Source organism: Manacus candei, unplaced genomic scaffold, assembly GCF_025592945.1.
Source record: "Manacus candei isolate 608988 ecotype Guabito, Panama unplaced genomic scaffold, ASM2559294v1 h1tg000129l, whole genome shotgun sequence".
Lineage (NCBI taxonomy): Eukaryota > Metazoa > Chordata > Aves > Passeriformes > Pipridae > Manacus > Manacus candei.
In genome coordinates this window covers 980,017-993,210 of record NW_026138177.1, presented here as the reverse complement: position 1 = coordinate 993,210, position 13,194 = coordinate 980,017, and the positions used below count along the sequence as shown (strand labels likewise).

The 13,194-nt window shown below is 54.4% G+C and overlaps 1 protein-coding gene across 2 annotated transcripts in view; it reads right to left on the bottom strand.

Annotated features, from left to right (window-relative positions):
* Positions 1-12,283, bottom strand: part of LOC127462512 (serine/threonine-protein kinase pim-1-like) — a 47,967-nt gene extending 35,684 nt beyond the window's left edge. The window contains exons 1-6 of one of the 2 annotated variants that reach the window (XM_051771160.1): positions 11,688-12,279; positions 11,541-11,591; positions 10,969-11,335; positions 10,167-10,343; positions 9,747-9,900; positions 8,668-9,553 (exon numbers count right to left, since the gene is read on the bottom strand). In XM_051771160.1, coding sequence (XP_051627120.1) covers positions 9,794-9,900; positions 10,167-10,343; positions 10,969-11,335; positions 11,541-11,591; positions 11,688-12,197 — 1,212 coding nt within the window. In that variant the 5' untranslated portion in view covers positions 12,198-12,279 and the 3' untranslated portion in view covers positions 8,668-9,553; positions 9,747-9,793. Of the gene's footprint in view, positions 1-8,667; positions 9,554-9,746; positions 9,901-10,166; positions 10,344-10,968; positions 11,336-11,540; positions 11,592-11,687 lie in introns of both variants that reach the window. The other variant, XM_051771158.1, reaches the window with a different exon arrangement.
* Between the last annotated feature and the right edge of the window lie 911 nt (positions 12,284-13,194).

The following is a 13,194-nucleotide window of genomic DNA, read 5'->3' as shown; positions in this document are numbered from 1 at the left end:
ATTGTTTTACCCTGATAGGTCTATCTGGATCTTTTATAGATATTTCAAATGGCTCAACATTTAGCCTCCCCACAGTCTCAGGAGTAAACCACACTTCTGGGTTTATTTTCGTTTCATCTTCTGCCGTAAGGGCATAAATTTTTACCTTCAGCTGTTGTTCTGAGACTTCTAAATTAATCCCCAATTCAACCATTAAATCTCTCCCCAACAGATTATACTCTGCTTCTGGAACTAACAAAAAATGTTCCCAAGGCAAATTTATTGGAAGCCTCTATTTCAACGTTCTTAATTATAGGTACTTTAAAAGGCTCCCCTTTAGCTCCAATCACTTGAACTTTGTCGGATGAGATTACACATCCTTGAGGTAGTTGTTGTACAGTTGATCTCTCTGCTCCCGAGTCCACAAGGAACTCAATAACTTGTTGTTGAGGACCCACCTTTAATTTTATCAAGGGCTCTGTATTCTTTGGAGTCCCCAGAAGATAGAGCCCCTGACCCCCCTAGTCTTCTAAGAAAATCTGCTCGTCCCTTTGCTTCTTTTTGCAATTTTTCTGAATATGTCCCTTTTTACCACAATAATGACACAATTTCTCTGAAATTCACCTTCCTACTCCGTCTTGGCTGTGCCTGATCATGGAGCCTAAAGGATTCTTTTCTCTCTTGTTCCCTGTTACTCTTTTGTTCTCCTTTGATAGCTGCTACCAAAACCCGTGTCTGTCTTCTCTGCATATCTTCCTTTTTCTTTTGCTTCTCCTCCTCTCTTACCTCATCTCTCCGAACATACACCTCCTGCGCTTCTCTTAACAACAAATCCAAACCTTTTGTTTGCCAATCTCTATTCTTCTCTAACTTTTTTCTGATATCCTCCCACGATCCCTGGACAAATCTAAGTTTGAGTACCACCTGTCCCATGGCATCATCCTCAGGATCCATTCCTGAATACAGTTGAAAACTCTTTCTCAGTCTCTCCAACCAATCTGTGGGTGACTCGTCCTTCTTTTGATATTCCTTAAATGCTCTATCTATGTTCTGCCCTCTAGGGACAGATTCCCTTATTCCTTGCACTATCATGCCTCTTAGGTCGTCCATTTTGGCCCTGTCGTCCGGTCTCTGATTATCCCAATTAGGTTTCTCAACAGGCCACTTTGTCTCAGCAGTCGGTCCCTGCTGGTGCCTCCTATCCCAATTTTTCATACCAGCCACTCTAATCATCCCCCTTTCTTCTACCGTAAACAAGATGCCCAGTATAGCTTGCATCTCGTCCCAGGTATAGGTATTTGGTCCCAAGAACTGATCGAATCTTTCAGAAACCCCTATGGGGTCCTCTAGTAAATTCCCCATTTCCTTCTTAAAAGCTCGTACATCTCCAGAGCTAAGGGGTACCGACACAAATCCTATCCCTCCTTGTCTTCCCGTCAAAGCGGTCTCACGAAGGGGGTAAAATTGTGACTGTAGAGGGGGGTGTTCAGTTTTTCCATGAGCCGATGTCATGTCATGATTTAAGAACGACTCACTGGCCCTTTCGGCTGATAGAGGTGTAGAGGTAGATACTAAAATGGTAGGCTCTTGCCTTTGCTCAGACAAAATGGCGGACTCCCGCCCTGTTAGACACAAAATGGAGCGTCCCCGCCTTTGCGCAGGTAAAATGGCGGATTCCCGCCCTTCTGATGGTTGAATAAAAATTTCCCGCCCCTGTGTGAGTGAAATGGCGGACTCCCGCCCTTGCTCAGGTAAAATGGCGGGCTCTGTCACTGTTGGAGCACTGGGTATCACTTTACTAGCTCCACTATATGGGGGAACATAAGGTGGAGGTGAACTTCGAAATTCAGGATCTCTACTAGAGTCTACTTGCTTCCCTTTTTCTCTTAGAGGAAATAACCGGGTAGGTGTACTAGCTCCCAACCAAATAACGGCACATTGACTTTCTTCTAGACAATAGGGTCTCTTATCGCTAACATAATAATTTAAGATCTCACAAATCCAGCCTTCTAAGGTACCATAAATTGGCCAATGCACACCATCTCCGATCTGTCTACCTCCCCACACTTCAACACAATAATAAATCAGCTTATCCCTCGACTTCCCGAGAGTATGTGGGTTACTATTCCAACTTCTCAACAATATTCCTAATGGGCTGTTTGCTGGAATGCCCTGCGACCTAGCCTCAAAGCCGCTTTCTTCACATCCTCTCTCCTCCAGAGGATCTACTTTCGTCTTGCTCACAACTCCACTTCCCTTTTCGGTAGATAAATCCCTAACACGGTTCCTTTCACTCTGGGAGCCGCAGCTGCCTAGTACAGACTGTCTTTTCTCCCGAGGGCACTTCTTCGCCACATAGATTTTACTCCCTAGTCCTTTCCCCCTCTGGGAACCACCAGACCTCAGGAGCTGTTCCTCATCAGAGGACCTACCTGGCTGCTCTACCATACAGCCACCCATGGGTGGGGAAACCTTGCTCTTCCCCGAATCCATCTTCTGGGGTGCCTTCTCTCACACACACACTCACTCAAAACACAGACGCTTCCCCCTGGTCGTGGTCTGCTCCCTCGCGGGCTACAGGAACCGCACTACTGAGGGGTCCACAATCGCTTCGTTCTCAGAGAACGTCTCACGCAGGCACACCCCAGGACCCCCTCCCAACCGCCAAGGGGGTTCGCAATACTCACCTCTCCTCAGATGAGTCTTCGCTCTTTGTGGCAGCGTCACTCTGGACACTGGAGCGGACCCTCCCCAACCGGACAAACCACAACCACAACCACAGCCGCCTCGCCTTTGATCGGCTGTCGCCCTCAATCAGAGCTCACCACAAATCCTAGCTACCCTTGAGCTAGACGTTGTCCGGACCTGCATGCAGAGATTATGGAGACCGGCAGAAACCCACTTCCTTTTGCTTGTTTGCCTTAATAAACTGGTCGGTATGGAGAAGCTGAATAATAGAATCTCCTAGGGCCGTCCAAAATGGGACGGGGGCGCCCTCCCCAGAGAGTGTTTCTATCACTCAGGGGGTCTCCATCCGAGTCACGGCACCAATTGTGATCGATAAAATGAGGCTGTAATTTCGGTTGCAAGGTAAAACAAACAGGTTTAATAATGTTAACAAGCAAAAGCGGCCAGCCGGGCGACCGGGGAGACCCTTGCTCCACCACAGTCCGCAAAATGGGGAACCGAAACAGCAACAATTATACCCTTTGTTGACACCACCCCCCAAAGTCATGTTCATAGTCCATTGGTGGGAGGTTCGCTGCTCCCTGCTTGGTTCCTCTTTCGCGGGCAGATCTGTGGTTGGCTCCTCCACTCGCGGGCATCTGCCGTTGCTGAGGGGCTTCCTCCAATGATTTTAAAGTCATTAGTCCCTATGAGGCCGTGGTCCTGGAATTTTCCATCGGGAGATGTCATCTAATCATAGGACTCCTCGTGGCTTGCCCCTCCATATTAGTCCATATCAATATGCCTGTAATCAAACAGCTCCAAAATACTGAGTCACTCTGCGTTGTGTTCTACAGCATACAAACCTGTGGTTAGATATTTCATAATCAGTCAACTCATGACTCTTAACAATGTGGTTAGTAAAATACAGCAACTTTATTAACCCCTTTGAGCAGCAAATTTCCTGGGTTCACTTATAACAATGGGCAGATACACGGGGAGTCTTTCCACACTACATCTTTGACCAACAAACATACACAGTTTTAGCTAAGGAGCAAATACATGGATAAACAGACTGCTAGGTTGGAAGGTTCATCTAGAGCTCAGCTTTGGCTCAGGGCCTGTTGTTCAGCCTCAGCACTTCAGTGACAGCCACACAGGGCTTTACATTACACACACAGGTTCCAGATTCATTAGAGATTCTCCCTTACTTAAGACATAGATGTTACTTTGCTTTACACAGTCACCCCCCCTATTGCAAGTCCTTAGTTGGTCCTTTGGGGTCTCCTTCAGGGCTCTCTGGTGGGTTTTTTGGTATCTGGTGCCCCCCAAAGTTGAGGTGTCCACTTCTTGACCTCGGTTCTGAGCAGACACAGTGTCATTACCTTTCACCACAAAGACTGGAACGTTTGGGTTTGATCTTCTCTGGGCCACAGAGCTCAGCTTCCATCCTGTTTGCTTAGTTACATCCCTGATCCAGTTCTCCAGGACCTCTCCAAGATTACAGTTCTCCTTCCTTGGCCATAGAGAAATGTTGGGAGCAGTCTTCTATATCCCACATCAAATCCCCCCTTTTTTCAGACTAAGCTCCTGAAGGGATAGAGTGTCTTAGGAGCTTTATTTCATTTTACAGCTCAAGGCATTAGAACAGCTACAGCACTGAATCCTGATGCAAGCTGAAATACAAATGCCCTTCCAGCTTTGGGCAACCCTTCACAGGTGTTATTTCCACACCCCAATCCCATCCCGTTCCTTTGGGGACCAGCCAAGGATCAGTCATTTCCCCAGCAGGAAGGGTTTGAGGACATTGGGGGTGATTTCCCACAAATGGCCACTCTCATTAACACAATCCACTTTTCCTGTTCCTTCAGTGGGGGTCACAGCTTTGGACACAGGCAGGATTGTCACAGGTGGTGGGGGGTACTTGCACACTGACTGCTGGGTCTACTTTTTGGGGAACACAAGTGCTCACCCAGTGACCAGGAATCATTTCTGCCAGAATAGGGAAGGCAGAAATGGGGAATGGCTTCCTTGTCTTTTCAGGTAAAGGAGTGCACACCCAGCAATCCCTTGGAGGCAACACTTGGGTCACGTTTGAGACTAAAAGGAGATGTAAATTTTGCTCCCAAGTCAAGACCCAATTAACTATTGGCAGGAGAGCCAAAGCAGACTTAAGCATTTGGTTTCTTCTCAGACAACCTCTCAATTACCCAAGGGGCTCTGGCCTTTGGAATTCTGCAATAATGCATCCCTGACTTGACTTGTTGTACCACTTCTACAATCAAGTGGGCACCTCTGTCTGATGACATTCCCAAATGTACCTCGAATCCAGGGATTCTTGGATTCAACAGGATTCCACTCACTTCCCCAGCCCGGTTGGTGTGACAAGGAACAGCCTCTGGCCACCCAGAGAAGGTATCCCCCAAGACCAGGAGATCTTTACACCCCCCTTGTCTGGGCAATTCAGTCACATCCATCTGCCAACATTCACCTGCAGCATTTCTGCATTTTCCATCACCTCTTCCCACTCCACTGGCAGGGTTTGGATTATTTCTCTTGCACACACCACACTGCTGACTCACTGCTTGTACAACGGGGTCAGTTTGGACCAAGAACCCACTTGGGCAAATGTTTCAATAATTTGCTTCACTCCAAGGAATACCCTCATGTTCCCCATCCACCAGGTCACAGGAGATTGGCTCAGGGACTATTATTTGCCCACTTGGGGTAACTGCCCAGCCTCCTGGAGCAAATTTTGCTCCTGAGGTTTCAAGGAGTTGACAAGCCTTAGCACTAGACTCATTTTCTTCTCCTGGGAGAAGGATCTCTGTCAGGATCTCTGACCTGGGGGTGGGGAGTTCCTGTGCATCCAGGGAATTGGTTTCCATGCCGGACAAAGCTGCCCCCACTGGGAAACAATTCCCAACCAGGACTTTCCAAGGGGCTGTCTCCTAAGCCAGCTCTGCCCGAATACACTTCTCCTCCAGTCTGGAAGCAATCCCGCTCTGGGCTTCCTTTGCTGGGGCTGGGGCAGTTGACAGGTTGCTTCTTTCCTTCCTGGCCCAGCCTCCCTTGTCCTTGGAGAATTTCAAAGCCCACAGAGGCTCCTGGGCTCTGGACTACTTGCACTTTGGGGTTGGGATACCCCCTATCCACTCAGCCCAAGGAAATTCCACAGGGCCACACTCTGACCCCAACGTTGCTGCTCAGCATCAGTGGCCATCAAAAGATCATCCACACACTGCAATAAGGCTCCAAGAGGGTGGGTTTGGACTTCCCCATTCCTCCAGTCCCTTTGCCAGTCGAGTTCCAAATATTGGGGGGCTATTTTTAAACCCCTGCAAGAGGACCACCAAAGTCAGATGGGTTTTCCTCCCCATCTTTGCATTTTCCCATTGGAAAGCAAAAAGCTCTTGACTTTCCCAACTCAAAGGGAGACATGAAAAGGCAGCTTTCAAATCTAACCCTGTGAAAAATATTAAACTCTCATTTAGGGGAGTTAGCAAAGTGTAAGGATTCCCTACAACTGCTTGTATATCTTCTACTCTATTCTTTATAGCTCTGAGGTCTTGGACTAACTGGCATAGCCTTCCATTTGCCTGCTTGACTGGCAAAACTGGAGCATTCCATTTAGATTCACGTTCTTTTCACAAGCAAAATTTCACCAATTGTTCTACAAAGGGTGAGAATCCCTTACAACTGTCTATTTGCAAAGGACATTGCTTTGGCCCCACCAACCCCACTCCAGGTTTCACTGGAATTCTCGCGGGTTCTGCTCTCTTGGATCATGGAGGCACCTCTCCAGCCCATCCTGTTGGAACCACTGCATCCCCAAGTGATGGGGGCAGATGGATTACTTCTGCTTTTGGAGACTCTCATGCAAAACCAGAAACTTCCACAGAATTAGGCTCTGCAATAATAACCTATATTGGACCAATTTTAAATTGGATTGTGGCATTTCATTTTGCCAAGAGATCTCTCCCAAGCAGAGGCTTTGGGGAATTGGGGAAATACAAAAACTGGGGAGCCAACCACTGTTTTCCCAATTTAAAAGCCACAGCATTAAAAATGGCCCAGTTTCCCAATTCCCTGGCACACCAGACAATTGTTCTAGAATTGTCCCTTGAGTTTCATTTTCCCGGATTTAACACAGAGGAACAAGTTCCCACAGCCACAAACAATTGTGCTTAGCTTGGCTGGAACCAGATGTTCTGATGGGGAAGAATCCTCTGGTGCCCCCTCAGTCGTCTTCAGTGATGCCACGAGAGGGTTGGGAGGGTTCTGAAGTTTCAGTTGCGGACAATCCCATTTCCAGTGTCCATCTTTCTTACAGGATGCACAGGGACTGAGCCCAAGTCTCTGGGGGGGATGTTTGAAGCAGGCTGCCCACGCTCTCGTCCTCTTCCTCTCCCCACGGGCACCATTTCCTCAGGGATTTCTTCCAGAACTGCAACTCCAACCTCCAACAATGTCCCCAAATTAGACTGATCTTGTCCCTCAGCTTGATTTTCCTTCCCGGGCTCACACCAAGGGCTCTGAGGGCGCTGCATTCACACCACAATCTTTCTGCCATTTCACAGGTTCTGCAAAGTGAAAAACACATCACCAGACATAACCTCCTTCCACTGCTGTTCCCCTTCTAAAACAGCATCAACTGGAACAATGGATTCTAATTCAGTGTTCCAGAACAGCCACCCACTGATTCCAACACTCCATTAAATTCTCCCTGGGAGCTGTTCCTCCGGGGGGGCCACCAATCTTCATCCAATATTGCAAAAGGCAACCAAGGGGGGACTTCTTCACAATTCCCCCTTCACATTGCCCACTTCCCAGCTCTAAACAGCAGACCCAAAATGTTACAATACAGAAACAAATACAAGTACAGAACAATAGTGATCGATACAACAAAGCCAGAGACCAAATTCCAGAGTACCAAAGAACCCACCCAAAGCGCTGGAAGATCCACAGGTCTCAGGTGAGCAGGATTCCCAAAATACCAAAGAACCCCCAGTGCGCTGAAAGATCCACACGTTTGACATGGGCAGGATTCCCCAAAAGAATGCCTTGTTATCCAGTGGGATCTCACCTGTGTCCCAGACTGGGCTGGGGATCTGTGCTCTTCTGCAGCAAAGTCCTGGGGCTGGCGTGAAGATCCAGAGATCCCTTGGATCCGCGGGAGATCAGGCAGAGGGTCCTGTCTGGGGGCCAGAAATGATACTGAAAAGCAGCAGAAACAAACTTCTTCACCCCAATTTGGAGATGTTAAAAAGAGCATTCTTCTTTATTCAGCATGCTGGGTGTTCAGAGGAGAGCTCCTCTAATCCACCGTGCCAAAGGACAGACAGGGCTTTTTATTACACACACTGTTTACATGTGCAGTCAATAGTCTGGCTTACTTAATACATATTCAGTACTTTGCTTTACATAGCCACACCCCGATTGGAAGTCCTTTTCTGGGCCTTCCGGGCCTTCTCTCTCATCCTGACCTCAGTTCTTGAGCAGCACAGCACCATTGTGTTTCACCACCAAAAATAAAGTTTGTTCTTTATTTTATCTGGGTACCCAGAGCTTAGTTTACATCCTGCTTGTTTGGGACATCCCTTATCTAATTCTCTAGGACTTCTCCAGGATTACATTGTTCCTCATTTGGGCACTCCGGGGGACTGTGAGTAGAGTTTCTATTTCTTCTCTCAGGGGTTTGATGGAGACTATGAGGAGCTGGGAACTCATTGCAGGGACAGGAGGGAGCAGTTGGGAAGTACTAGGCAGGTGGGGGAGAGAACTGTTCAGAGAACAGCTGAGATACAGCTCGAGCAAGCTGGAAACTAAACTGTCATTTGGGGTCATCCCAGATGGATTGGATTTCAGAAATTACTCAACACAGGTGCCACCTCGTCCAGCCAAGCCCAGGAGATCAACCTGCTCAGCAGCTGCAAGAGCGGGATGTTCATGTGCCTGCTGCCATCTCCCCAAAGCCATTATCCCACTCCTGCTGACAAGATGGGCAAGATGAGCATCTACCTCACAAGATCTGCTGCCGCAAGAAGAGCGTGTCCCAAAGGATGTCCTCAGCCTTCTCAGAGGGGACGTCAGATCCTCTCCAGGGATGGGCCCAGCCCTTCCCAATCCGGACTGGGCACCAGCTCCAACTCTTCCCTGGAAAACAAACAACAAATTCATGACAAGAGATTACAAACCAGAAGTGGAAACAAGAAAAAAAGGTAAAATGTTAACCTTCTGTCAGGGTTCTGAGGAAGGCCCAAGCCCTCCAGGCCAAAGAAAAACCCCACCTCCTCCAGCTCAGGAAAACCCAGGCCTTCTCCCTGCCCTGCTGCACTGGCCCAAAGAAAGGCTCCTAAGCCAAGGCAGCCCCAGCCTTTCCTGGCCTGCAGCCCAAAGCAGCTGGTGTTCTGCAGCCTCACCTTTGCTCCCCCCACGGGGTTTGTTTTTGGCAGGCTGGCTGCCCCTGCCCCAGCCCCGCCCAGCAAAGGGGCAGTGGCAGAGGCTGGGGGCAGAGCCGGGCTCCCATTTCACACCCAGCCCAGAGCACCCGCCCGCCCTCCTGCCAAGAAGCAGCTTGGCAGCTGGCTGAAGAATTCCTCAGGTTCCCCAGCAGCAAAGGGGGACCCTTCGGTGCCCAGCCAGGCTGAGCAATGCCCGCGGCCGGGAGCACCCCCGGGTGTGGACTCATCTGCAAACGGCCTGTGGAGCACGGCTTGGAGGAAGGGGCCACAATCAAAGTCCATCATCTTCAGCTCGCCGGCGTCCAGGTCAACTAAGAGCTTGTCATCCCTGACGTCGTCCTCGATGTCTCCAGCAGCAGCCCCACCCGGCACAGCTTCTCCAGAGGCCCCTTCTCCTTCCCTGGGGGCCAGACCAGGCTGTCAGCGTTCTGCCGAGGGCCCAGCTGTCTGTGAAGCGGGACCAGCAAAACCAGGTTGGATGGTGGCCACCAGCACTTGGGAGACCGGCTCTGCAGCCCAGCTCCAGCACAAAGAGGGGCGTGTTCCCGTGGGATGACCCCCCCTCAGTGCTACAGGCTGACAAAAAAGTCTGGTTTTCTTGGCTTCTTCTTGCCAAGGGATGTGTGGAGGTGTTACTTGCCAGGCCCCTGGATCAAAGTGAGCACGTGGATCTCTCCCGTCTTCTAGGGCAGGGGAATGCCCTGCACCCAAGGATGGCACAAAAGGTCTTCCAATGCTGGCCTGTCCGAGGGGCGGATGGACAAACACCACCTGATAAGGTCCTGGCAGCCTGGGGGGAAAATGGCCGGTCAGTTGGAGAAGGATCCTGTCCCTCTGTCCCACTGTCCACGTGCCCAGGCTGTGCTGGCTGTGCTCAGAGCTGTGCCCAAACTTCTCCATCGATTCTCCCTTTGGAGGAGAGCAGGATGGCAGGACACAGGCCACCTCCTCCAGCCACCCATGGGACACAAACAGCTTCAAGAGCGGCGTCCTCGTGAGCCCGCTGCCCTCTCCCAACACCGTTATTCCCCCCGTGCCACAAAGATTGGTATCCACCTGGAGAGACCCGTGCTGGGAACGGGAGCTGGTCCCAGATGGTGTCGGTGCCTTTGCAGAAAGGGTGCTTCCCGCAGACCATCTGGTAGAGCAGGATGCCCAGGGACCAGATGGTCGCCTCCTCGCCGTGGTAGCGTTTGAGGTAGATCCACTCTGGCGGGCTGTAGGACAGTGTTCCTACGGAATACAGACGCAGCTCATCAGGTGGATGCTGCCTGCTCCCAGAGCCTCACCCCAGCATCCCTGGCAATGTGGGGCCTGCCCCAGTGGCACACGCTGTGACCCACTGCCTTCTCGCTGGCCCCTGACTCTTGCTTACAAACTCTGGGTTGGAGAAGAAGCCGCTGGTGTCCAAGAGGGCAGCGGAAGCCCTGGCAAGGCCCAACCATTACATGCAAGGGAAAAACCCACCCAGAGGTGGGGAAAAGCCATGCCTTCCCCCGCCCCAACAATTCATCATAAGCCAAGGCAAAGAAGGCGAGCGGAGCAGCCCAAGCCCTTCCTCGCCTGCACACCAAGCCAGCTGGTGCACAGTTCTGACCCCCTTCTCTGCTACCCTTGCAGGGGTTTTGGTCAGGCTGGCTCCCCCCTGCCCCAGACCCAGCCCGGGACGGGGTGGCTGGCACAGGCTGTCGGCAAGGCCGGGGCCTGTCTCACAGTAACCCCCCAGCCCCATCCAAAAGCAACTTGGCTGAAGAACTAATCCTGTTCCCCCTCAGCCAAAGGGGCAATCTCCGGTGCCACACCCGGGCATGGCCACGCGATGCCCGGCACCAGGAGCATCCCCCGGCTGTGGGCTCACCTGCAAACTGGGTGTAGGCCGTGTCCTGGAGGAAGGTGCCACATCCAAAGTCAAGGAGCTTGGCCTCGCCGGTGGCCAGGTGGAGGAGGATGTTGTGGGGCTTGATGTCCCGGTGCAGGACGCCGCAGCTGGTGCAGTGCCGCACGGCCTGCAGCACCTGGCGGAACAGCCCCCACGCCATCTCCTCCGGCAGGAACCCCCACGCCGTCAGTAAGCCAGAGAGGTCCTGAGACGGCTCCGGACGCTCCATCACCAACAGGAAACCGTTGGGGAGCTCGAACCACTCCAGCAGCTGGATGACACCAGGGAAGCCATTGCACACCTTGTCCAGCAGCACGATCTCCAGGGGGGCCCGGGTGCCGTCGGGCTGCGGGGGGACCACGGGGTCGTCAGTGGGGCTGATGCCGTGCCTGTCTGCCTGCTACCCCTCGGCCAGCCCTGGATGCTCCCCGTCCCCCACCGAGCCCACGCCCGCTCTCCCTCCAGGTGTCCGGGCGGCTTCCACCCTCCCGGGCCTCGGCTCGTCCCCGCCCGGCCCGCCCCGCTTTCTCCCGCTGGCCCCGCTCGCTCACCAGCTCGCCCCAGCGCCGGATGCCATCCCGGGACACGGCTTTGATGGCCACCTGCAAGCCAAGGGGAAGGGCGGGTTGAGCTCGCCGCCCGTCCCGCTCTCCTCCTCCTCCTCCTCCTCCTCCTGCTCCTCCTCCTCCTGCACTCACCGGGGCTCCGTCCGCCAGGCGGGTCCCCGCGTAGACGCGGCCGAAGCCGCCGCTGCCCAGCAGCGAATGCAGCCGGTAGCGCTCGTGCAGCGGCTCCTTGGCCTTCCGTGCGGGCGAGACGTGGCCGTCAGCGTTCGGGCCGGGGCCCGGCACGGCCCCCGAGCGCCCCTCGAGCGGCCCGGGCCGGGCTTCCCCAGCCGCAGCGGGCAGCGGCGGCTCGCTGCCGGCGGCCGGGCTGGCGAGCGGCGGAGCTCTGGCCGGGGAAGCCGCCGAGGAGGCGGCAGCGCCCGCGGCGCCCGCGGCCCCCGCCGGCCCCGGCAGGCGCCGGGCTCGAGCCAGGCGGAGCCAAGGGGCGGCGAGGCCGAGCCCGTCCCACAGCCAGCCCCACAGGAGCGCCCAGCAGCGCCACAGCCGGCGCGCCGGGAGCCGGGCGAGGGCGAGACCGCGCCGGGCCGCCCAGGGCCGGGGACGGGGCGGCCCCGCCCGGCAGAGGGGAACGGCCGGGGCCATGGCCCGGGCCGGCAAGGGGAGGGGGGACCGGGAACGGGACAGGGACAGCGGGACGGGGACACCGGGAATGGGACAGGGACACCGGCAATGGGACAGGGACACCGGGAATGGGACACCGGCACAGGGACACCGGGAATGGGACAGGGACACCGGGAATGGGACAGGGACACCGGGAATGGGACAGGGACACCGGCACAGGGACACTGGGAATGGGACAGGGACACCGGCACAGGGACACCGGGAATGGGACAGGGACAGCGGGAATGGGACAGGGACACCGGGAATGGGACAGGGACACCGGCACAGGGACACCGGCACAGGGACACCGGGAATGGGACAGGGACACCGGGAATGGGACAGGGACACCGGCACAGGGACACCAGCACAGGGACACCGGGAATGGGACAGGGACACCGGCACAGGGACAGTGGGACACCGGCACAGGGACACCGGGAGAGGGAGAGGAGGAGGAAGAGCTCCAGCAAGGAGAGCACGAACAAGAGTCAGAGCGAGAGCGCGTCGCTGCAGTCGCTGCTGCTGCCGCTGCTGCTGCCGAAGCGCAGGGGCCGTTGGTCCCTCGGTCCGTTTGTCCGTTCCCCGTTGGCCCCCGCCAGCCCCGGGGGCAGCCCCGGCCGCTCCGCTCCCAACCAGCCCCGGCCGCAGTCCCGGAGCTCCCCTTCCTCCCGCCCCCACGCCAAGACCACGGCCTTTTGGAGCTGCTTCACTTCACTTCAACTTCTTGGCTGCCAAGTTTGCAACTTCCCGCCGCTGCTCCCACCCCAGCCCGCCCGCTCGGCCCGCGCTGCTGTCGCTTCCTCCCAGGCCAGCCGGGCTCTGCACTTGCCCCTCAACTTTGCCAAGGGCTTTGCTCAGGGAGGAGCCCCGGCACGTCCGGCCAGCGCCAGGCAGAGCCAGCCCCGGGGCAGGGCAGAGCAGGAGGATGGGCAGGGGAAATGCAGCCCTTTGGGCTCAGCGCTGCTCCCCGACCACACCAGGG